The sequence below is a fragment of the Pseudophryne corroboree genome, chromosome 4 (genome assembly GCF_028390025.1).
Source record: "Pseudophryne corroboree isolate aPseCor3 chromosome 4, aPseCor3.hap2, whole genome shotgun sequence".
NCBI classification, from domain to species: Eukaryota; Metazoa; Chordata; class Amphibia; order Anura; family Myobatrachidae; genus Pseudophryne; species Pseudophryne corroboree.
This window is the reverse complement of record NC_086447.1, coordinates 116,517,855-116,542,892: the sequence shown is the minus strand read 5'-3', so window position 1 is coordinate 116,542,892 and position 25,038 is coordinate 116,517,855. Positions and strand designations below refer to the sequence as shown.

Below are 25,038 nucleotides of genomic sequence, written 5' to 3'. Positions count from 1 at the left end.
CTGTGGAGTGGGATTATTTGTGGGAAGTTATGCGTAGATTTGGTTTAGGCCCAAACTTTATTAAATATGTTCGATTGATGTATTCTTCTCCTTCAGCTAGGGTGGCGGTAAATGGTTTTGTGTCTCACTCCTTTCCCCTATCTAGGGGTACGCGCCAGGGATGCCCACTGTCCCCTACTCTGTTTACTATGGCCATTGAACCCCTTGCATGTCTCCTGAGGGCGGACGTGGAGATCTCTGGTTTTAAGGTGGGTGCCCGAGAGGATAGGGTGGCCTTATATGCCGATGACGTTTTGTTGTTTGTGGATCGCTATGCTGAGTCTATGCCTAGGATCTTGGAAATTATTAATGAGTTCGGGCGATACTCTGGGCTCCTGATTAATTGGGAGAAATCCTTTATTACCCCGCTCCGGGGCGAAGTTCCTGCCTCCCCGTTAGTAGCTCTCCCATTGCGGTGGGTGGACTCCTTCAAATATCTGGGCATTTGGGTGTCTAATGATCCTCAGAAATTTTCCTCCCTGAATATTACTCCACAAATAACATATCTTCGTAGTAGGGTGAAGGCCTGGGGAAAGCTACCTTTAACGGTCATAGGGAAAGTTAATATGGTAAAAATGGTTTTCCAGCCCAAACTTCTATATATTTAGCAGCACTCTCCCGTTTATATTCATCAGAAGATTTTTAAACAAATAAATGGGTTGCTTTCCTCCCTGGTGTGGGCTAGTAAGCGGGCACGTTTGAAACCGGAGCTGGGGGGTCTGGCTCTCCCCAACTTCCGCTTTTATTACTATGCGGCACAACTGACACGTCTGGGAGTGGGTCAACGACCTCGATACCCTGGCTTTGCATTCGCTGATGATGCACCATGACTATCCTGGTGGCTCCCCGTTACAGCTACTCTTTTGCGGTAGCGTCAAAATGTCCACACTGCCACTGATTAAACAGTCCATCCTGATATGAAAATTGGTGCACTCTGTGATGCGTGGTCACGGTGTTGATCCTGATACCCCACTGGATAATGCTTAGGGGTTGCCGGAACTGTGTCAACTTCAAGTCCGGGAAGTCTGGGGAAACTGGGGAGTGTACTCTTTGGGCCATTTATATAGTAGTGGGACCCTTAACTCATTCCAGCAACTACAACAAGCGCACAATGTCCCCTCAGGGTTCTTCTTTCGGTTCCTTCAGCTGAGACACGCTTTGGCTGCCCAGTTCCCGAATGGCCCTCCGGTCCTCGTTGATTCCCCTGTCAAATTAATGCTGCGGACGTTGGACTCAGGACACCTGGTTTCTAAGATATATGGTCGCATTCTCCAGGTGCACCATACTGACCCTCTAGCTTCCCTTCGGGGTAGGTGGGAGTCGGATGTGGGTCAGTTATCGGATGATGCATGGAACACTGCTTTGGGATCCCATCGGATCTCCACTTCCTCTGTTAGATACCAGCAGATACAATTATACATACTGCACAGGGTGTATATGACCCCGGTGACGTTAGCGCATATTGGGGGGTCTCACAGCTCACGGTGCCCTAAGTGTGGAGCCATGGGTGCCGACTTTTGGCATCTGCTTTGGTTGTGCCCTAGCATATCTTTGTTTTGGAAGGCAGTTATACGTACCATAACCGATACAGGTATTCCCTCTCCCATATTTACGCATATGCTGTGTGCACTGCTGGTTGTGGACGAGGAGCCTTTAGATCTGCCCAGCAGGCGATATGTCATCAATTTATGTGCCCTGCCTAGGGTTTGCATAGCCCGGCTGTGATTGGCTGGTGAGGCCCCGGACCTAAGGCTTGGATATCTCTGGTTAACGAAACTATTGCACACAAAAAATTTGTGTTCCTGGCTAGGAAGGTGGAAAGAAAATTATTTACAATATGGGGGAGGTGGATAGGCTCTAGATATTTTAGGGATAAATAAAGTTCAGATTTGTATTTATTTCCTTATCTTTTTTTTCTGGGATGTTGTGGAAGTGGATACCCCGCGGCCGGCCTTGCTATGTTGTATTTCGATATACTGTGCTCACTCTGCTATGCTTGTGCTTATATTGGAAGTGGCTTGTTTGGGTTGTTTTATTCCCAGACGCCGACGCTTTGCGAATGTATAATTTATGAGACATTGCATCCGCTTGTTGTACCATGGATCTTATGTATGTACAGCTGTTTTTATGTTCTTTGTGTATGTTTGTAGTTTTAGGTTTACTTTTTGTGTAAGTTGTTAATGCAAAATCAAAAACTCAAATAAAAACTATTGAATTCAAAAAAAAATCTTTCGATTTCGGAATATATCAGATTTTCGCATATGGGAGAGTCAGCCTGTTTCTTGCTTCCTATTGTTTGCACATACTTGCAAGCAAGTTCCCCAAAAGAGCATCACTGAATAAAATTAAGTTCCTTTTGTGCCACTGATTTCCAGCATACCATACAGGAATGGTTTGGGAATCTAGTAACATATTACATATATAAAAGCCAAATACCACTGACCGACTCACTGACTCATCACAAAATCTCTGGAACCGTGAGGACTAGGAACTTGAAATTTGGAAAGTAGCTTTGTTTTGTGACGTGGGTACCCACTAAGAAGGGATTTTTCAAAAGTCTACCCCCAAAGGGGTGAAAAGTGTTTTGTTTTTTTATAAATTCTTCATTATCTCTTAATCCAGGTAAGATGTAAAAAAAAATTTTGCATACAAACGTTACCAAATCAAGGGGCAGATGTAATAAGCCTGGAGAAATTATAAAGCAGTGATAAGCGCAAGGTGATAACGCACCAGCCAATCAGCTCCAATATGTAAATTGACAGTTAGGAGCTGACTGGCTGGTGCGTTATCACCTTGCATTTATCACTGCTTTATCACTTCTCCACGCTTAATGCATCTACCCCTAAGTAGGTGTATATATTTTTGGCAGCATGTTAATCTAGGTTTAAAAACAATAATTTTTTAACGATTCTTTTACCGACAATCTGTCGATTTTTGTTTCATTTTAAATTGGAGGATTGTGAGGGGCTTCACTAGCATCCACCCGAAAAATGTCTTCATTCTGAGAATTCCTCTGATCCCATCAGACTACCATTTCCAGTTCAAACGGCTGCAGCTCCCGGTAAAGGTCTGCTATACCATGACCATTAACAAAGCTCAGGGGCAGAGTGTGAAAGTGGTTGGTGTGGACCTGAGGGGTGACTTCTTCTCCCATGGCTAGTTGTATGTTGCCTGTTCCAGAGTCAGCTCCTCTGACAGCCTGGCCATTCTCCAGCCTGAAGGAAGGACTGGAAATGTAGTTTAATAGGAAGCCCTTCAAACCGAAAGTTACACGCACGGAAATACTTGAAATTCCGTAGTGAAGCACGGGTATTCAGCTAGTGATATAATATGCTTAGATCATGGACCGCATAAAACACAGTAATTAAAATATGAATTCCTTATCCAACTCCTAAGAGCTAGCCCTGTGCTGGGCGTCCCCCCGCATGTCAGAGAAACTAAATTTAACACATCTACAATCGGGTCTGAATCACCCCGAGATTCATTGTTTGGCTGCTCAGACCAAGAGATCAGATTCATTGTAGCACTGTGGTTGCCTTTCTGTGCTGTCATAAAATACACAGTGTGAAATAAGCTGGCACCCTCCTCCTTACCTTACAGTGGATATCCTTTAGGGATGCCAGACGCTCTCCAAACCGGAGGACCCAACGCAGCCTGCATAACCAGTAAAGCCTGGGACTCCAAATAACAGAACTAAATTCTGACGCTTGACTCTGTCTCTGGACTACAAATTATCAACCTAAACCGGAGCTTCAGAAAAGGAAGGACAGGGGAGCCACCAACAGTTCCATCTGCCTGCTTTTGTGAATGTTTGCATATCCTGGAAGCTTTTGGCATTGCAATGTTGACTGTCTCACACTCAAAAAGCAAATAGTTGCTTACAACGGCTACATACAGTAGGTCATCTTCCAGATGCACTGTTCATCACGACTGACAACAAAGTGAACATCACTTTGTAATGCAGTTCACAAATCGTTCTTGGCGCGCCTTATGTTGACTGAGGAGGCTGCAGCGCATCACAGAGCAATTATATTGTGCCCTAAAAAGCCCTGGAACTGTGAAAGTTACCCAGCATACAGGAGGAGGGCAGTAGTACAGGACAGTAGGTATACATAAAGCGGCAGTATACTAGGCAGCTGCTCTCACATAATGAAAGCACATCCTGGGTATTGTAACCAGCATGCAGAGATATAGAACTGACAGTGCTCTGTTCCTCATACACCGACACGGGACAACAGAAAGAGAATAAGAACTAAGCAGTTATCATAACACACAGATTAATAATAGATACTGATTTGTTAGTATTCCAAGACAGGAACCTTCACACAATGTGAGAAAGTACAGAGACTATGGAGCTGGCAGGAGACAGGCAGACACAATAGTGTCTTAATTCTAAAGCAGTAACCTGCGCCCGCTTACATCTCATCAAAGCCTGTTCCCTGCACTGATCATTGCAGAGAACGCTCATTCTCTCTCTACAGTCTGTGGAGTCATTTTACAAAGAGCTGCAACATGTTACGTGAGAAAGCGCATGCGGCACTGGTGAGAAACGCGCAGACGCAGGAAGATCCGCTTATGTCTCTACACGTACATTCCTCCCAACCGCTGTGATGGGGGCACATACAGTAAAAGAATAAAGGAACGCATGTAAGAAGCATAAAGTTACCGTTAAGATGGTAGAGATAAATAATTCCACACTTCACTACTCTCCCGAACTCTCCATCTCTCTATAGAATTACATGGAGCTCTCCCGGGATCCCTGGCACGTAAATCACCCTCCTGGATCCCGCACACCTCACTAGTGCAATGGTGACACGTTTTGCTGTAAATCATGTCATTGTGGCTCCTCCCCCCTGAGCAGAGCTGCGAATCACGCCATTACGCAGCAGCTGGTGGGGGAATACAATGAGTATCATGTTGTCATTACCACAAGCTCAGGCCCCTCAGGGCTCCCCACCTGGATCTGCCAGGGGAGAGATCCCAAAATAGGCAAGTACAAAAAAAAACACCAAATCAAATAAGGCCAGAATAACCAGACACGTACGGTAGGTTACTTTCTATAATAAAATTATAGATTGCTGCTATCTTTTTTCAATGCTATCATTAAAATGACAATAGTACAGTAATGTGTGCCCTTGTTTCCCTACAAGAACCCAGAATATACTGACAACACTCGGAATCCTGACATCCCGAAGGTAAATATTGGGCTGACTGTTAGGGTTAGGGCCTGGGGGGGTTAGGGTTAAGAACTACAGGGAGGGTTAGCCGTAGATGCCGCTCCCCCCCCCCCCCCCCCCCCCCGAGTCTTAGCCCTAGCCGACACCCCCACTATCTTAGCCCTAGCCACTACTGGTTAGGGTAGGGGACATGCGAGGGTCTACATTAATTACCCCCATCACCTTTAGGCATTCTAAAAGTCGGGATGCCACGTCGGCCATGTGACCGCTGACATCCCGACTGCCGGCATTTGCTATCACACCCATATGTTTAGCTGTGTAATGATGTAGGTAGAAGCAGCAGCAGTCTATATAATAGACACTACCACCGGTCACTTTATGCACATGGTATTAATCTACTTGCAGTAGCTGCATGAGGAGCCGTGTTACATTACTGTATGCCATAATGTTAATGGCCTGTACATTTTTTCCCTCATCTCTCCCAGCTGTCAGAGGTGGGACTTATTTTGGCTTGAATTATCATATCCAAATGTGGGGAGGCATGCTTAATGCAGATTTCACTAAACACGCTGCTCATCTTACTAGCTTCTTTCTGTGCTCTTCAGCCATGTCTTTGTAGTGCCAGGAACAAACAATTGCTGTCTTCGCCACAGAAGAAAAACCTACAAATGCTTGCAAACTATAACTAAATCCAATACAGAGTAGAGCCGTGTCGTGTCCAACGGAAATAAATATAATGACCTAATGATATGCAGACAGGATTAAAAAGCACAGAATGACGCCACAATGCAAACTAGTCCAATTGGTAATTGTTGCAAATAGGAAATTACATAAGATGACCTGAAAGTGGATGTCCCTTTTAGGCGTGTAGAACTGGGTGTGGTATTGAAGGTCGACCACACTTAGGTCGACAGTGTCTAGGTGGACAACTATTGGTCGACAGGGTATCTAGGTCGACAGGGTATCTAGGTCAACAGGTCAAACGGTCGACACGAGTATTTTTTATCTATTTTGGTGTCGTTTTCGCCGTACAGTGACCGGGAACCCCAATTAGTGCACTGCTTCGCTCGCCATGCTTCGGGCACGGTTAACGTTCCCAATCGTAGTCCACGTGGATCGTCAAATATGAAATAGTTAAAAAAAATAAAAAAAAAATACATTTTTAAAAACCCATGTCGACTAGAGATGAGCGGGTTCGGATTTACTCGGTTCTTAATGCCAGAACTATCGCAAGTTTTTTTCTGGATTTTTCTTATTGGCTAACCAAAACACGTGACGGGCGTAAGCCAATAAGGAGATTCGGGTAAATCCGAGTAAAACCGAACACGCTCATCTCTAATGTCGACCTTTTGACCTGTCGACCTAGAGACCCTGTCGAGCTAGTTACTGTCGACTAATAGTGGTCGACCTAGACACTGTCGACCTAGAGAGCGGATACCGTAGAACTACAGCATATTAGAAGACAGCACACACAGATATTATCACCTACCGGTGCCCAGCATGATAGACCACGGAGGAGATTCCCTGAGTATAGTGACAACCAAAGTTGAAACTGTGACTCTCTTGATAGCTGTGGTTGGCTCCAACGCTGTTAAGTGAAAAACAACAACAAAGCCATTAAATCAGTAAAAGCAAATAAGAACAATAGCTTTGCAGCAAGACCTATATAGGCCTTATTCCACAGACATTATGGGCCAATTGTGGTTTTAATAGTTGCAAACTATATATATTCCTATATCAGTTACTGTATGACTGCCTTGGAACCTTGGAATGCTTGTTGCCAAGTCAGTAATTACCAAACAAACACATACTGTATTTACATCAAATCCACATGATCACATAACAGTAAAGCAAGAAATTCCCAGCCCAAGGAACATTAAGGTTTTAATTCTGATTATTGCTGAATATTGATAATATGGGAGGCCTGTAGAAAATTCAGAACACTTGCATGCAACTTTCACATGGGTCTGCTAACTCTGGTCCTCATTCAGAGATGTACACAACCATCGTTGCAGCTGATCACGTATGCAGCGGCTGTGCGAAAATATGCATATGTCGCAGCTGCTGGGATTTGTATTGAGACACCGATTGGAGGAGTCTCAAACATAAAGGAACAACCATCAGACGCAGATCGTCGAACACTGGCCTTCTGACAGGGTTGGCTGGTTTAAACCAAATCTTTTTTTTTTTTTTAAACACTGGTTTTATTATGCAGGCACAGAGCTGACACTTCTTTAAAAAAAAAAAAAAAAAAAGCCTATTCTAAGGGAATTCCCCTGGTGTTATTCCACATTCTTGTTGCTTGTCCAATAATACCAATTGAGTGAGCTGAGCTAATGCAACAAATTTACATAAACAACAGAGATATAGGCTCAGTGGAAGGGTGAACCAGATCAGACAGGTACTAAATATGCCTAGCATCAGCTAAGAATTCACAAACTCCACCCCTAACAATCCTATAGGACAGGAGAAAACCACAATTAACAATCTCAATCTTGAAGGGTAAACAACTCCAACACATAAAAAGTATAATACACAGAGAAACACATCATGGTTTTATCTCCTTCGTGTTTATTTAATTTTAAAACCTTCAGTCCGAGTTCGGCCAGCATCCCACACGGCCGCCAAACTCTGGCGTCATTACATCCGGCCCCACACCTGCGTTTGAGTCACCATTACCCCATTTCAGCCCACATACAGTCCCTGGCTTTCAGCCGCTGTAACATGTGTAGCAGCAGTACATCGCGCCTGTCTCTAAATCAGGCCACCTGCACCACTGCTGGTGATATGGTATATGCTATAGTGAAACCAAAGCAGAGAACGTACCTCACTAGGTAACTCTTCAGCTGCCCCCGATAATTGATGACGAGCAGCTCCGCTGACCACTGTGTGCTGGCTTTGTACTCCAGGAAGATCAAGCCGGCGACAGCATAACCCATGTCCCCGGGGAAGCTGGTTTGCTAAAAATATGTGGAAAGAGAACCTGAGTCAGGTCTAACAAATTATTCCTAGATCAATTTTCATTAGTTGTAAGTTTAACACAAAACATAAAAACACTTTCGCCATCTTGCAAACAAACCAAACTTGCTGGACTGCAGCTTCCACTATAAAGAGATAACAAAAGTCATTTATAGCTGGAAAAAAAAAAAGGTTTTAGAAAAAAATGTTACTACAGAACCTCTAAAATGTTTCTGTTACTGCTTTTTAAAAACAGATTTCCTTTCCCTGATATGGTAACTATGACAGCTAGACTGATGTAGTTTTGAAAAATGTGTTTTATGCCTTGTGTGGCTTTATTATAAGAATTATAGAGGTAAACTAGATACAAGTCAAACTAATTTCAGTGACCACTAAAAATAAGATTTTACTCACCGGTAAATCTATTTCTCGTAGTCCGTAGTGGATGCTGGGAACGCCGAAAGGACCATGGGGAATAGCGGGCTCCGAAGGAGGCTGGGCACTCTAGAAAGATTTATGACTACCTGGTGTGCACTGGCTCCTCCCACTATGACCCTCCTCCAAGCCTCAGTTAGGACACTGTGCCCGGACGAGCTGACATAATAAGGAAGGATTTTGAATCCCGGGTAAGACTCATACCAGCCACACCAATCACACCGTACAACTCGTGATACTATATCCAGTTTGACAGTATGAAAACAACTGAGCCTCTCAACAGATGGCTCAACAATAACCCTTTAGTTAGCAATAACTATTTACAAGTATTGCAGACAATCCGCACTTGGGATGGGCGCCCAGCATCCACTACGGACTACGAGAAATAGATTTACCGGTGAGTAAAATCTTATTTTCTCTGACGTCCTAGTGGATGCTGGGAACTCCGAAAGGACCATGGGGATTATACCAAAGCTCCCAAACGGGCGGGAGAGTGCGGATGACTCTGCAGCACCGAATGAGAGAACTCAAGGTCCTCCTCAGCCAGGGTATCAAATTTGTAGAATTTTGCAAACGTGTTTGCCCCTGACCAAGTAACAGCTCGGCAAAGTTGTAAAGCCGAGACCTCTCGGGCAGCCGCCCAAGATGAGCCCACCTTCCCTGTGGAATGGGCTTTCACTGATTTAGGATGCGGCAGTCCAGCCGCAGAATGCGCCTGCTGAATCGTGTCACAGATCCAGCGAGCGATAGTCTGCTTAGAAGCAGGAGCACCCAGCCTGTTGGGTGCATACAGGGTAAATAGCGAGTCAATTTTCTTGACTCTAGCCGTCCTGGAAACATAATTTTTCAAGGCCCTGACTACGTCCAGTAACTTGGAATCCTCCAAGTCCCTAGTAGCCGCAGGCACCACAATAGGTTGGTTCAAGTGAAAAACTGATACCACCTTAGGGAGAAACTGGGGACGAGTCCTCAATTCTGCCCTATCCATATGGAAAATCAGATAAGGACTTTTATATGACAAAGCCGCCAATTCTGATACACACCTGGCCGAAGCCAAGGTCAATAACATGACCACTTTCCGCGTGAGATATTTTAGATCCACGGTTTTTAGTGGTTCAAACCAATGTGATTTTAAGAAACTCAACACCACGTTGAGATCCCAAGGTGCCACTGGAGGCACAACCGGGGGCTGAATATGCAGCACTCCTTTTACAATGTCTGAACTTCAGGTACTGAAGTTAATTCTTTCTGGCAGAAAATCGACAGAGCCGAGATCTGTATCTTAATGGAGCCTAATTTTAGGCCCATAGACACTCCTGCTTGTAGGAAATGCAGAAATCGACCTAGTTGAAATTCCTCTGTTGGGGCCTTTTGTGGCCTCACACCAAGCAACATATTTCCGCCATATGCGGTGATAATGTTTTGCAGTTACATCTTTCCTGGCTTGAATCAGCGTAGGAATGACTTCCTCCGGAATGCCCTTTTCCTTTAGGATCCGGCGTTCAACCGCCATGCCATCAAAACGTAGCCGCGGTAAGTCTTGGAACAGACAGGGCCCCTGCTGCAGCAGGTCCTGTCTGAGCGGCAGAGGCCATGGGTCCTCTGATATAATTTCTTGAAGTTCTGGGTACCAGGCTCTTCTTGGCCAATCCGGAACCACGAGTATCGTTCTTACTCCTCGCCTTCTTATTATTCTCAGTACCTTTGGTATGAGAGGCAGAGGGGGGAACACATAAACCGACTGGTACACCCACGGTGTTACCAGAGCGTCCACAGCTATCGCCTGAAGGTCCCTTGACCTGGCGCAATATCTTTTATAGCTTTTTGTTGAGGCGGGACGCCTTCATGTCCACCTGTGGCCTTTTCCAATGGTGTACAATCCTTTGGAAGACTTCTGGATGAAGTCCCCACTCTCTCGGGTGGAAGTCGTGTCTGCTGAGAAGATCTGCTTCCCAGTTGTCCACTCCGGGAATGAACACTGCTGACAGTGCTAACACATGATTTTCCGCCCATCGGAGAATCCTTGTGGCTTCTGCCATCGCCATCCTGCTTCTTGTGCCGCCCTGTTGGTTTACATGGGCGACTGCCGTGATGGTGTCTGATTGGATCAGGACCGGCCGGTTTTGAAGCAGAGGTCTTGCATGACTCAGGGCATTGTAAATGGCCCTCAGTTCCAGATTATTTATGTAGGGAAGTCACCTGACTTGACCAAAGTCCCTGGAAGCTTCTTCCCTGTGTGACTGCCCCCCAGCCTCAAAGGCTGGCATCCATGGTCACTAGGACCTAGTCCTGTATGTCGAACCTGCGGCCCTCTTGAAGATGGGCACTCTGCAGCCACTACAGTAGAGATACCCTGGTCCTTGGAGACAGGGTTATCAGCCGATGCATCTGAAGATGTGATCCGGACCACTTGTCCAACAGGTCCCCCTGAAAAGTTCTTGCATGGAACCTGCCGAATGGGATTGCTTCGTAGGAAGCTATCATTTTTCCCAGGACTCGCGTGCAATGATGCACCGATAACTGTTTTGGCTTCAGGAGGTCTCTGACTAGAGATGACAGCTCCTTGGCTTTCTCCTCCGGGAGAAACACTTATTTCTGGTCTGTGTCCAGAACCATCCCCAGGAACAGTAGACGTGTCGTAGGAAACAGCTGTGTCTTTGGACTGTTTAGAATCCAACCGTGCTGTTGTAGCACTTTTCCAAAATAGTGCTACCCCGACTAGCAACTGCTCCTTGGACCTCGCCCTTATAAGGAGATTGTCCAAGTACGGGATCATTAAAAACTCCCCTTTTTCGAAGGAGTATCATCATTCTGGCCATTACCTTGGTAACACCCTCGGTGCCATGTACAGTCCAAACGGCAGAGTCTGGACTTGGTAATGGTAATCCTGTACCACAAATCTGAGGTACTCCTGGCGAGGATAGTAAATGGGGACATGCAGGTAAGCATCCTTGATGTCCCGGGATACCATGTAATCCCCCTCGTCCAGGCTTGCAATAACCGCCCTGAGCGATTCCATCTTGAACTTTAATTTTTTTATGTATGTGTTCAAGGATTTTAAATATAAAAAAGGGTCACACCGAACCATGCGGTTTCGGTACCCCAAACCGTGTGGAATAGTAACCCCGTCCTTGTTGAAGTAGGGGCACCTTAAGTATTACCTGATGGGAATACAGCTTATTAATTGCCTCTAGCACAGCCTCCCTGCCTGAGGGAGTTGTCGGCAAGGCATATTTGAGGAAACGGCGGGGGGAAGACATCTCGAATTCCAGCTTGTACCCCTGAAATACTACTTGAATGAAACAGGGATCCACCTGTGAGCGAGCCCACTGATCGCTGAAATTTTTGAGACGGCCCCCCACTGTACCTGGCTACACCTGTGGAGCCCCCGCGTCATGCTGTGGACTCAGAGGAAGCGAGAGAAGAATTATGATTCTGGGAACAGGCTGACTGGTGCAGCTTTTTCCCTCTTCCCTTGTCTCTGTACAGAAAGGAAGCGCCCTTGACCCGCTTGCTTTTCTGAAGCCGAAAGGACTGTACCTGATAATACAGTGCTTTCTTAGTCTGTGAGGAAAACTGAGGTAAAAATATTTCTTCCCAGCTGTTGCTGCGGATACGAGGTCCCAGAGACCATCCCCAAATAATTCCTCACCCTTATAAGGCAGAATCTCTATGCGCCTTTTAAAGTCAGCATCACCTGTCCAGTGACAGGTCTCTAATACCCTCCTGACAGAATGGACATTACATTCATTTTGGATGCCAGCCGGCAAAATATCCCTCTGTGCATCCCTCATATATAAGACGACGTCTTTAATATGTTCTCATGTTAGCAAACTAGTATGTTTGACAGGGTCACCGACCACGCTGCAGCAGCACGCTCTGCAGGTTTCAGTCTAGTACCTGAGTGTGTAAATACAGACTTCAGGATAGCCTCCTGCTTTTTATCAACAGGTACCTTCAAAGTGGCCATTCCTAAAACGGCAGTGCCACCTATTTTGACAACCGTGTGAGCGCCTTATCCACCCTAGGGGATATCTCCCAGCGTAACTTATCCTCTGGCGGGAAAAGGTACGCCATCAGTAACTTTTTAGAAATTACCAGTTTCTTATCAGGGGGAACCCACGCTTTTCACACACTTCATTCATTCATCTGATGGGGGAACAAAACACTGCCTGCTTTTTCTCCCCAAACATAAAAAAACCCATTTTTAGAGGTTAATGTCAGAAATGTGTAACACATTTTTTATTGCCGGGATCAAGTCACGGATGTTCCTAGTGGATTGTGTATATGCCTCAACCTTGTCGACACTGGAGTCAGACTCCGTGTCGACATCTGTGTCTGCCATCTGAATGAGCGGGCGTTTTTGAGCCCCTGATGGCCTTTGAGACGCCTGGGCAGGCGCGGGCTGAGAAGCTGGCTGTCCCACAGCTGTTACGTCATCCACCCTTTTATGTAAGGAGTTGACACTGTCGGTTAATACCTTTCACCTAACCATCCACTCTGGTGTCGGCCCCACAGGGGGCGACATCACATTTATCGGCATCTGCTCCGTCACTATATAAGCCTCCTCCTCAAACATGTCGACACAGCTGTACCGACACACCGCACACACACAGGGAATGCTCTGACTGAGGACAGGACCCCACAAAGCCCTTTGGGGAGACAGAGAGAGAGTATGCCAGCACACACCAGAGCGCCATATAATGTGGGGATTAACACTATAACCGAGTGAATTTTCCCCCATAGCTGCTTGTATATACAATATTGCGCCTAAATTTAGTGCCCCCCCTCTCTTTTTAACCCTTTGAGCCTGAAAACTACAGGGGAGAGCCTGGGGAGCTTTCTTCCAGCTGCACTGTGAAGAGAAAATGGCGCCAGTGTGTCTGAGGGCGATAGCTCCGCCCCTTTTCCGCGGCCTATTCTCCCGCTTTTTTCTGGATTCTGGCAGGGGTATTTACCACATATATAGCCTCTGGGGCTATATATTGTGGTATTTTTGCCAGCCAAGGTGTTTTTATTGCTGCTCAGGGCGCCCCCCCCAAGCGCCCTGCACCCTCAGTGACCGGAGTGTGAAGTGTGCATGAGGAGCAATGGCGCACAGCTGCAGTGCTGTGCGCTACCTTGGTGAAGACTGATGTCTTCTGCCGCCGATTTTCCGGACCTCTTCTTGCTTCTGGCTCTGTAAGGGGGACGGCGGCGCGGCTCCGGGACCGAACACCAAGGACTGGGCCTGCGGTCGATCCCTCTGGAGCTAATGGTGTCCAGTAGCCTAAGAAGCCCAAGCTGGCTGCAAGCAGGCAGGTTCGCTTCTTCTCCCCTTAGTCCCTCGCTGCAGTGAGCCTGTTGCCAGCAGGTCTCACTGAAAATAAAAAACCTAATTCTATACTTTCTTTCTAGAGGCTCAGGAGAGCCCCTAGTGTGCATCCAACCTCGGCCGGGCACAAGATCTAACTGAGGCTTGGAGGAGGGTCATAGTGGGAGGAGCCAGTGCACACCAGGTAGTCATAAATCTTTCTAGAGTGCCCAGCCTCCTTCGGAGCCCGCTATTCCCCATGGTCCTTTCGGAGTTCCCAGCATCCACTAGGACGTCAGAGAAACCTAAATATAACGTGATCTAATCCAATCGAAAGCGGCATGTAAGAATCACAAACACGAATGTAATAATACGGTCACTATGGTTGGTTGACTTTTAAGCACAGTATCACTTTTGTGTTTGAAGATAAAAAAAACATACCCCAAGGTCATCCCTGTGGATGCCTATGGACCGTGAAGAAGAAAAACACCTTATTTGTTCTGCATCCACTCAACATCTCATGCGGAGTCAGAGTTAGGGCGTCTACACACTGCTGCCTCCATCCCCCTCCTCACATCACGTCACTGCTCCTGTCACACGCAGTCCTGATATACTTTGTGCTGCTGGGGAACCTTTCTCCTTCCACTATATATCTCTCAGTCTGTGGCTTCCTGCTGCATCCAATACCCCCTCCTCACATCATGACACTGCCCCTGCCAAATGTAGCCCTGCCCTTTCACATCACTCATCTCCTGATATACTCTGTGCTGCATGAGAACCCTGCTCCTTTCACTATATGGCTTTCCTCCCCTCATCAAATTAAAACAGCATATCTTTCATCTGCAGCCCTGCCCGTGCTAAGACAATACATAGGGTTAATATACGCCCAGGATCACATGGGACAGTATGGAAATCGCAGGATTAGTCCATAGGGGGTTTAGTCCATAGGGGATTAGTCCATAGGGGGTTATTCCGAGTTGATCGTGCCAGGAAAAACGCAGGCGTGGCTGGGCGAACGCAGGGCATGTTTGTGACGTCAAATCCGGAACTGAATGGTCTGAAGTGATCGCAAGCGCTGAGTAGGTCTGAAGCTACTCAGAAACTACACAATATTTTTTTGTAGCCGTTCTGCGATGCAATCGTTCGCACTTCTGCTGAGCTAAGATACACTCCCAGAGGGCGGCGGCATAGCGTTTGCACGGCTGCTAAAAACTGCTAGCGAGCGATCAACTCGGAATGACCCCCTTAGTTCCGAGTTTTAGCAATTCTGGAATTCAGTGTCTGGATATCAAGGCCCCCTTCTTTTCTGCTCCCAAATCCTCTGACTGGTACGACGCCACGACCTGGATTGGGGTGTTTATTGCTCTGGGGCCCACTTCCAATCCTGACTTATGAACATCTGGCAGGGCAAGAAGAAAATTCTGCCCAATCAGCTCTGACGCCGTGTGTACAAGCACCATCCTCTGTTCTCATTGGTCGGTGCAGTCAGACATAGCACCCCACTGAGCACAACCCTAGGACAGTGGTGACGGGAGCTGTCGGCATACAGGTAGAGCCAGCCCACAGGTATTCCTCTGTTACACACAGTACAGAAACACTTATTACTGGATAACTGGAACCCTTTGAAAACTCACTGGGCAAGACTTCCAATAAACGTATTATTAATCTCCCCAGCATCACAATAAGGACCCAGCCTGGGAAGGGAGAGGGCAGAAGCTCACTGTGCAGGTGCAGGGAGTTGAAGCTGGTCCAGGTGATGAATGAGCTCCATTGATGTGTTTTCGTATTATCAGATTTCTGCACTTAACATGACATTTTAGAGCATGGGAGAAGTCTAAGGCATGTAAAGTTTGTGTCTGGTTTAATACTGCACCAAATAAGAGACTTACCATTTTTAAATCAATTCACGATTAATAATTTCATCAGATTAGACTGACAAATCTTGAAAGAACCGTATAGAATTGTGAATGTGTCTCTGACTCAGCAATCTATAGGGTCAGGCTAGACCTAATGGTAGAGTATATGAGGCACTGGAGTGTAAAAAGCTTCGGCAAGGTGACGGTCTAGTAATACACAAGCCTCCATTATAGGAATGGCTGCCACCGTCTTCTGTAACAGGCGGTAAGGGGTGAAGCATCTATGTGCGTCAGTTACTGGGGGAGCGACAGATTGCAACAAAGGGGATCAAGGATAGTGATGAAGCCTTACAGTCATACACAACTGGTCACAGGATGCTATAATAGCCAGCCCGAACAGCATTGTCTCTGACTTTCATCAGAAAGACCCTAGTGATGAAGAACAACAGTCATACACAACTGGTTACAGGATGCTATAATAACCAGTCCAAACAGCATTGCCTCTGACATTCATCAGAAAGATTTCTAGTGATGAAGCCCTACAGTCATACACAACTGGTCACAGGATGCTATAATAGCCAGTCCAAACAGCATTGCCTCTGACTTTCATCAGAAAGACCCTAATGATGAAGAACTACAGTCATACACAACTGGTCACAGGATACTATAATAGCCAGTCCAAACAGCATTGCCTCTGACTTTCATCAGAAAGACCCTAGTGATGAAGCCCTACAGTCATACACAACTGGTCACAGGACGCTATAATAGCCAGCCCGGACAGCACTGCCTCTCACTTTCATCAGAAAGACCCTAGTGATGAGGCGCTACAGTCATACACAACTGGTCACAGGATACTATAATAGCCAGCCCGAACAGCACTGCCTCTCACTTTCATCAGAAAGACCCTAGTGATGAGGCGCTACAGTCATACACAACTGGTCACAGGACGCTATAAAATAGCCAGCCCGGGCAGCACTGCCTCTGACTTTCATCAGAAAGACCTCCAGTGATGAAGCCTTACATCATGTAGAGATGCAGGTGACTATAAAAATGTTAGCACAGTGGACAGCATTGTCACCTTGCATGTGATTCAGACCAGGGTAATATGTACGTAGTATTTTTATGTAGTTTTCCTTCAGCTGCTTGTTTCCTACCAGGGTAAAACACATAACGCTGGGTTAATCTGAAAAGACTGTCCTCAGTGTGTTATGAAACTAGATTGGAAGCTTCCCTGGGAAATAGTCTGATGAATGTGACTAGCTTTCCCTACACTGCACTGTACAATATGTTAGCCCTGTCTATATGAAGCATCATTTCTCTATCGTCCTAGTGGATGCTGGGGTTCCTGAAAGGACCATGGGGAATAGCGGCTCCGCAGGAGACAGGGCACAAAAGTAAAGCTTTCCGATCAGGTGGTGTGCACTGGCTCCTCCCCCTATGACCCTCCTCCAAGCCAGTTAGATTTTTGTGCCCGGCCGAGAAGGGTGCAATCTAGGTGGCTCTCTTAAAGAGCTGCTTAGAAAAAGTTTAGCTTAGGTTTTTTATTTTACAGTGAGTCCTGCTGGCAACAGGATCACTGCAACGAGGGACTTAGGGGAGAAGAAGTGAACTCACCTGCGTGCAGGATGGATTGGCTTCTTGGCTACTGGACATCAGCTCCAGAGGGACGATCACAGGTACAGCCTGGATGGTCACCGGAGCCGCGCCGCCGGCCCCCTTGCAGATGCTGAATCAAGAAGAGGTCCAGAATCGGCGGCAGAAGACTCCTCAGTCTTCTAAAGGTAGCGCACAGCACTGCAGCTGTGCGCCATTTTCCTCTCAGCACACTTCACACGGCAGTCACTGAGGGTGCAGGGCGCTGGGAGGGGAGCGCCCTGGGAGGCAAATGAAACCTATTTGGCTAAATAAATACCTCACATATAGCCTCCGGGGGCTATATGGAGATATTTAACCCCTGCCTGTATACACTAAAGAGCGGGAGACGAGCCCGCCGAAAAAGGGGCGGGGCCTATCTCCTCAGCACACAGCGCCATTTTCCTTCCACAGCTCCGCTGGTCAGGACGGCTCCCGGGTCTCTCCCCTGCACTGCACTACAGAAACAGGGTAAAACAGAGAGGGGGGGCAAAATAGTGGCAAAAAATTATATATAAGAGCAGCTATACAGGGAGCACTTATTATAAGGCTATCCCTGTCATATATAGCGCTTTTTGGTGTGTGCTGGCAAACTCTCCCTCTGTCTCCCCAAAGGGCTAGTGGGTCCTGTCTTCGTTAAGAGCATTCCCTGTGTGTCTGCTGTGTGTCGGTACGTGTGTGTCGACATGTATGAGGACGATATTGGTGTGGAGGCGGAGCAATTGCCAAATATGGGGATGTCACCTCCTAGGGGGTCGACACCAGAATGGATGCAGACCCAGACACAGGCACTGATTCCAGTGGCGACGGTGACGAATCAACCGTATTTTCCAGTAGGGCCACACGTTATATGATTTTGGCAATGAAGGAGGCGTTACATTTAGCTGATACTGCAGGTACCACTAAACAGGGTATTATGTGGGGTGTGAAAAAACTACCTATAGTTTTTCCCGAATCAGAAGAATTAAATGAGGTGTGTGATGAAGCGTGGGTTGCCCCCGATAAAAAGATGCTAATTTCAAAGAAGTTATTGGCTCTATACCCTTTCCCGCCAGAGGTTAGGGCGCGCTGGGAAACACCTCCTAGGGTGGACAAGGCGCTCACACGCTTATCTAAACAAGTGGCGTTACCCTCTCCTGAGACGGCCGCACTTAAAGATCCAGCGGATAGGAGGATGGAAAATATCCAGAAAAGTATATACACACATACAGGTGTTATACTAAGACCAGCTATAGCGACAGCCTGGATGTGCAGTGCTGGAGTAGCTTGGTCAGAGTCCCTGATCGAAAATATTGATACCCTGGATAGGGACAATGTTTTACTGTCTTTAGAGCAAATAAAGGATGCATTTCTTTATATGCGCGATGCACAGAGGGATATCTGCACACTGGCATCACGAGTAAGTGCTATGTCCATTTCGGCCAGAAGAAGTTTATGGACACGACAGTGGTCAGGCGATGCGGACTCAAAACGGCATATGGAAGTTTTGCCGTATAAAGGGGAGGAGTTATTTGGAGTCGGTCTATCAGATTTGGTGGCCACGGCTACAGCCGGGAAATCCACCTTCTTACCTCAAGTTACTCCCCAACAGAAAAAGACACCGACTTTTCAACCGCAGCCCTTTCGTTCCTTTAAAAACAAGAGAGCAAAGGGATATTCATATCTGCCACAAGGCAGAGGAAGGGGGAAGAGACAGCAACAGGCAGCTCCTTCCCAGGAACAGAAGCCATCCCCCGCTTCTACAAAAGCCTCAGCATGACGCTGGGGCTTCTCAAGCAGACTCGGGGGCGGTGGGCGGTCGTCTCAAGAATTTCAGCGCGCAGTGGGCTCACTCGCAGGTAGATCCCTGGATCCTGCAGATAATATCTCAGGGGTACAGGTTGGAACTAGAGACAGATCCACCTCGCCGTTTTCTGAAGTCTGCTTTACCAACGTCCCCCTCCGAAAGGGAGACGGTCTTGGAAGCCATTCACAAGCTGTACTCTCAGCAGGTGATAGTCAAGGTACCTCTTCTACAACAAGGAAAGGGGTATTATTCCACTCTATTTGTGGTACCGAAGCCGGATGGCTCGGTAAGACCTATTCTAAATCTGAAATCCTTGAACCTGTACATAAAGAAGTTCAAGTTCAAGATGGAGTCACTCAGAGCAGTGATAGCGAACCTGGAAGAAGGGGACTTTATGGTATCCTTGGACATCAAGGATGCGTACCTCCACGTTCCAATTTACCCTTCACACCAGGGGTACCTCAGGTTCGTCATACAAAACTGTCACTATCAGTTTCAGACGCTGCCGTTCGGATTGTCCACGGCACCTCGGGTCTTTACAAAGGTAATGGCCGAGATGATGATTCTTCTTCGAAGAAAAGGCGTATTAATTATCCCATACTTGGACGATCTCCTAATAAGGGCAAGGTCCAGAGAACAGCTAGAGTTGGGATTAGCACTGTCTCAAGAAGTGCTAAAACAGCACGGATGGATTCTGAATATTCCAAAATCCCAGTTAATGCCGACAACTCGTCTGCTGTTCCTAGGGATGATTCTGGACACGGTTCAGAAAAAGGTTTTTCTCCCGGAGGAGAAAGCCAAGGAGTTATCCGAGCTTGTCAGGATCCTCCTAAAACCAGGAAAGGTGTCTGTACATCAATGCACAAGAGTCCTGGGAAAAATGGTGGCTTCTTACGAAGCAATTCCATTCGGCAGATTCCACGCAAGAATTTTCCAGAGGGATCTGTTGGACAAATGGTCAGGGTCGCATCTTCAGATGCACCAGCGAATAACCCTGTCTCCAAGGACAAGGGTATCTCTTCTGTGGTGGTTGCAGAGTGCTCACCTATTGGAGGGCCGCAGATTTGGCATACAGGATTGGATCCTGGTGACCACGGACGCCAGCCTGAGAGGCTGGGGAGCAGTCACTCAAGGAAGAAACTTCCAGGGAGTGTGGACGAGCCTGGAAACGTCTCTTCACATAAACATTCTGGAACTAAGAGCAATATACAATGCTCTAAGCCAGGCAGAACCTCTGCTTCAGGGAAAACCGGTGTTGATCCAGTCGGACAACATCACGGCAGTCGCCCATGTGAACAGACAGGGCGGCACAAGAAGCAGGAGAGCAATGGCAGAAGCTGCAAGGATTCTTCGCTGGGCAGAGAATCAGGTCATAGCACTGTCAGCAGTGTTCATCCCGGGAGTGGACAACTGGGAAGCAGACTTCCTCAGCAGACACGACCTTCACCCGGGAGAGTGGGGACTTCATCCAGAAGTCTTCCACATGATTGTGAACCGTTGGGAAAAACCAAAGGTGGACATGATGGCGTCTCGCCTCAACAAAAAACTGGACAGGTATTGCGCCAGGTCAAGAGATCCGCAGGCAATAGCTGTGGACGCACTGGTAACGCCTTGGGTGTACCAGTCGGTATATGTGTTTCCTCCTCTGCCTCTCATACCAAAGGTATTGAGAATTATACGGCAAAGAGGAGTAAGAACGATACTAGTGGTTCCGGATTGGCCAAGAAGGACTTGGTACCCGGAACTTCAAGAGATGATCACGGAAGATCCGTGGCCTCTACCTCTAAGGAGGGACTTGCTTCAGCAGGGTCCCTGTCTGTTTCAAGACTTACCGCGGCTGCGTTTGACGGCATGGCGGTTGAACGCCGGATCCTAAAGGAAAAAGGCATGCCGGAAGAAGTCATTCCTACTTTGATTAAAGCAAGGAAGGAAGTAACCGTGCAACATTATCACCGAATTTGGCGAAAATATGTTGCGTGGTGCGAAGATCGGAGTGCTCCGACGGAGGAATTTCAACTGGGTCGATTCCTACATTTCCTGCAATCAGGATTGTCTATGGGTCTCAAATTGGGATCTATTAAGGTTCAAATTTCGGCCCTGTCGATTTTCTTTCAAAAAGAATTGGCTTCAGTTCCTGAAGTCCAGACTTTTGTTAAGGGAGTGCTGCATATACAGCCTCCTGTGGTGCCTCCAGTGGCACCATGGGATCTCAATGTGGTTTTAGAATTTCTAAAATCCCATTGGTTTGAACCACTAAAAAAAGTGGATTTGAAGTATCTCACATGGAAAGTGACCATGCTTCTAGCCCTGGCTTCGGCCAGGAGAGAGTCAGAACTGGCAGCTTTATCTTACAAAAGCCCATATCTGATTTTCCATTCGGACAGGGCAGAACTGCGGACTCGTCCGCATTTTCTCCCTAAGGTGGTGTCAGCATTTCATCTGAACCAGCCTATTGTAGTGCCTGCGGCGACAAGTGACTTGGAGGACTCCAAGTTACTGGACGTTGTCAGAGCATTGAAAATATATATTGCAAGGACAGCTGGAGTCAGAAAATCTGACTCGTTGTTTATATTGTATGCACCCAACAAGATGGGTGCTCCTGCGTCTAAGCAGACGATTGCTCGTTGGATCTGTAGCACAATCCAACTTGCACATTCTGTGGCGGGCCTGCCACAGCCTAAATCTGTAAAGGCCCACTCCACAAGGAAGGTGGGCTCATCTTGGGCGGCTGCCCGAGGGGTCTCGGCAGTACAACTTTGCCGAGCAGCTACGTGGTCAGGGGAGAACACGTTTGTAAAATTTTACAAATTTGATACTCTGGCTAAGGAGGACCTGGAGTTCTCTCATTCGGTGCTGCAGAGTCATCCGCACTCTCCCGCCCGTTTGGGAGCTTTGGTATAATCCCCATGGTCCTTTCAGGAACCCCAGCATCCACTAGGACGATAGAGAAAATAAGAATTTACTTACCGATAATTCTATTTCTCGGAGTCCGTAGTGGATGCTGGGCGCCCATCCCAAGTGCGGATTATCTGCAATAATTGTACATAGTTATTGTTAACTAATTCGGGTTATTGTTGTAGGAAGCCATCTTTCAGAGGCTCCTCTGTTATCATACTGTTAACTGGGTTTAGATCACAAGTTGTATGGTGTGATTGGTGTGGCTGGTATGAGTCTTACCCGGGATTCAAAATTCCTCCCTTATTGTGTACGCTCGTCCGGGCACAGTACCTAACTGGCTTGGAGGAGGGTCATAGGGGGAGGAGCCAGTGCACACCACCTGATCGGAAAGCTTTACTTTTGTGCCCTGTCTCCTGCGGAGCCGCTATTCCCCATGGTCCTTTCAGGAACCCCAGCATCCACTACGGACTCCGAGAAATAGAATTATCGGTAAGTAAATTCTTATTTTTATTGTTATTATTACGTGAAGCCCAGCCCTAAGTAATTCCAGCAACACATCAACCCCACATGCAGTAACTATGAAATTCAGATGGGAAAAACAGAAGAATTAGCACTTATACGGTGAGCGGCAAGGCTCGCCGGGGCTCATTACATAAAGCCGTGCCAGCAGGCCCAAAGAGAGTGCTGACATTTATTTATGTCCCCAGCCCATCCTCTCAGCCTTTGTTCTCAGTTATATGTAAAACTTTGCCGCATATTGTAATTAGAAAATGGATCAGACTGTGCAGATCGGCTATTTCTGTTTTTAGTGATCTTGATGATCGATTCCTTTTAGGCTTTCTACCCCATGCAGAGCAGTTATTGGTGAAATAAATAGGAGTTACAAATACCGGCGGGATGACAAAAAGTTCACTCCCTATGAGATCAAAGAGCCTGACAGTCCCGGTGCTCTCAGCATACGCCACCAAAGTACAGTCGTGGCTCCACGCTACACGTCTCCACTGAGGGTTGGGGTCTTTGGGAACTGCACACACAAAAGGACAAAAAATAACATGTAAAAATAGGTTTCTTCAAACATGAAAGGTTTAATACGAACAAGTTACATCAGTGGTTTCCAAACTTTTTTGAATCACGGCGCCCTAGAATATCAGAATTTTTTTCACAGCATCCCTAGACAAATTTCTTATTGAGAAATTTAGAAAGAAATATTACATTAAGTAGATTGCGTTTATAAGTCATCCTTAGGGTCAGGTGTGTGGTGAGGGACAAGATTTGCTTCTGTTTGGCCACATATTTTATGACTGGCAGCCACCAGCACTGGTTTTGCCTATTATATTGACCATGAATAATTTGAATTGGTCCTGGACCACCAACTCAGGGCACCCCTGCAAGTGTCCCGAGGCACCCCAGGGAGCCACGGCACACAGTTTGGGAACCTCTGAGTTACAAGAATATTTGCAGAACCCATTCTCTTGATCATGGTTTTGCTCTGTTGCCTGATTTTTGCTTTACTTAAAAACAATGATTCATGCCCATAAGGCGATGATAGTACACATTTACTAAATGAAAACGTGATTAACAATATACAGTTATGTCATGAACAGACAACTACAAGTTAAATAAGTACATAACAGATCGTGCTAAAACAGACATTCATGATAACAGTGAACGTATAAAGGGCCTAATTCAGACCTGATCGCATCAGCAAAATCTTTCTCTAATGGGCAAAATCATGTGCAGTGCAGGTGGGGCAGATATAACATGCGCAGAGAGAGTTAGATTTGGGTGGGGTGTGTTCAAACTGAAATCTAATTTGCAGTGTAAAAATAAAGAAACCAGCATTTACCCTGCACAGAAACAATATAACCCACCCAAATCTAACTGTCTCTGCACATGTTATATCTGCCCCACCTGCAATGCACATGGTTTTGCCCATTAGAGAAAGATTTTGCTACTGCGATCAGATCTGAATTAGGCCCACAGACATACAGTAGATAAAGAGAATAATAAATGCATGGATGATTAGCTATTAGCAGGACATATACATGGCATGCAGAAACGCTGCTTAACAGGAACAAACAAGTAGGACAGGGTGGAGAGAAATGAGACATAGGACCAAGTGGCGTGACCACCAAGCGGCTGAATCTGTCCATGTATAAGAATGCATAATATTTCTTAAGGGTACCTTACCAAGTTTCAGAAAGCGGTAATTCAAGATCTATTATGTAGCAGTGAAAGCCTTAACAACGCAAAAACCCATCTTGTATTGTAACAAGAACCATCTTATAAGGGGTAATTTCCCTTACAGCGAGGCACTGAGAAACCCTATAAAACTAAATCAACACTAAATAATGTACACATAACAAACAATTCTGTTTGCCGAGAAGGTTTTAGCTACATTGCGCCTCTACAACATATTTTTACATTTCAATTAGCTGGTGTTTCCAGCCGCTGCGCTTGTTGAACTAGTTGAATTGTATTAAATTGGATGAATTTCGCTGCATGCTTAAAAAAAAAAAAAAATGTATTGAGGACGGAGTGTACTTCTAATCACTCACCTTGACATTTTCCTATAACCGAGCCAAAGTCATCCTTTGCAGACCTGGAAGGGTGCAGGAAACAGAATACAAAAGGGAAATTAAATCTTGATAACTATGAGAGAGTGATGTATTCCTGCAAACATACCGCTGAGATATGTACCCATCGGTGTTATGCAGAAGTAGATGAATTAGAGCAGCACATCCTGCCTGGAGAAAAAAAAAATATTCTTATCGTAAGAGAAGTTTGGGCAGAAAATGTAAAAATTTCTTATTTTGTAGCATGTGTACAGTCCAAATGCAAATTATCCTGCTCCGCCGCTTCTGGAGCAGAATGGGGAAATGCGCATTGATTTCTATACAGAAAATGATGTATTGCTGTACTTGGTTTAGAATATGTTTCCTGTAGTTCAACAATAGAGGTGAT

At 46.4% G+C, this 25,038-nt stretch overlaps 1 protein-coding gene across 3 annotated transcripts in view; it reads right to left on the bottom strand.

Moving 5' to 3' along the window:
• The window catches only part of NBAS (NBAS subunit of NRZ tethering complex), a 1,316,984-nt gene that overhangs the window by 1,207,536 nt on the left and 84,410 nt on the right, over positions 1–25,038 (bottom strand). For all 3 annotated transcript variants that reach the window (XM_063915380.1, XM_063915382.1, XM_063915381.1), the window contains exons 6-9: positions 24,633–24,676; positions 22,965–23,098; positions 8,043–8,176; positions 6,706–6,804 (exon numbers count right to left, since the gene is read on the bottom strand). In XM_063915380.1, the coding sequence (XP_063771450.1) occupies positions 6,706–6,804; positions 8,043–8,176; positions 22,965–23,098; positions 24,633–24,676 (411 nt within the window). The remainder of the gene's footprint in view (positions 1–6,705; positions 6,805–8,042; positions 8,177–22,964; positions 23,099–24,632; positions 24,677–25,038) is intronic.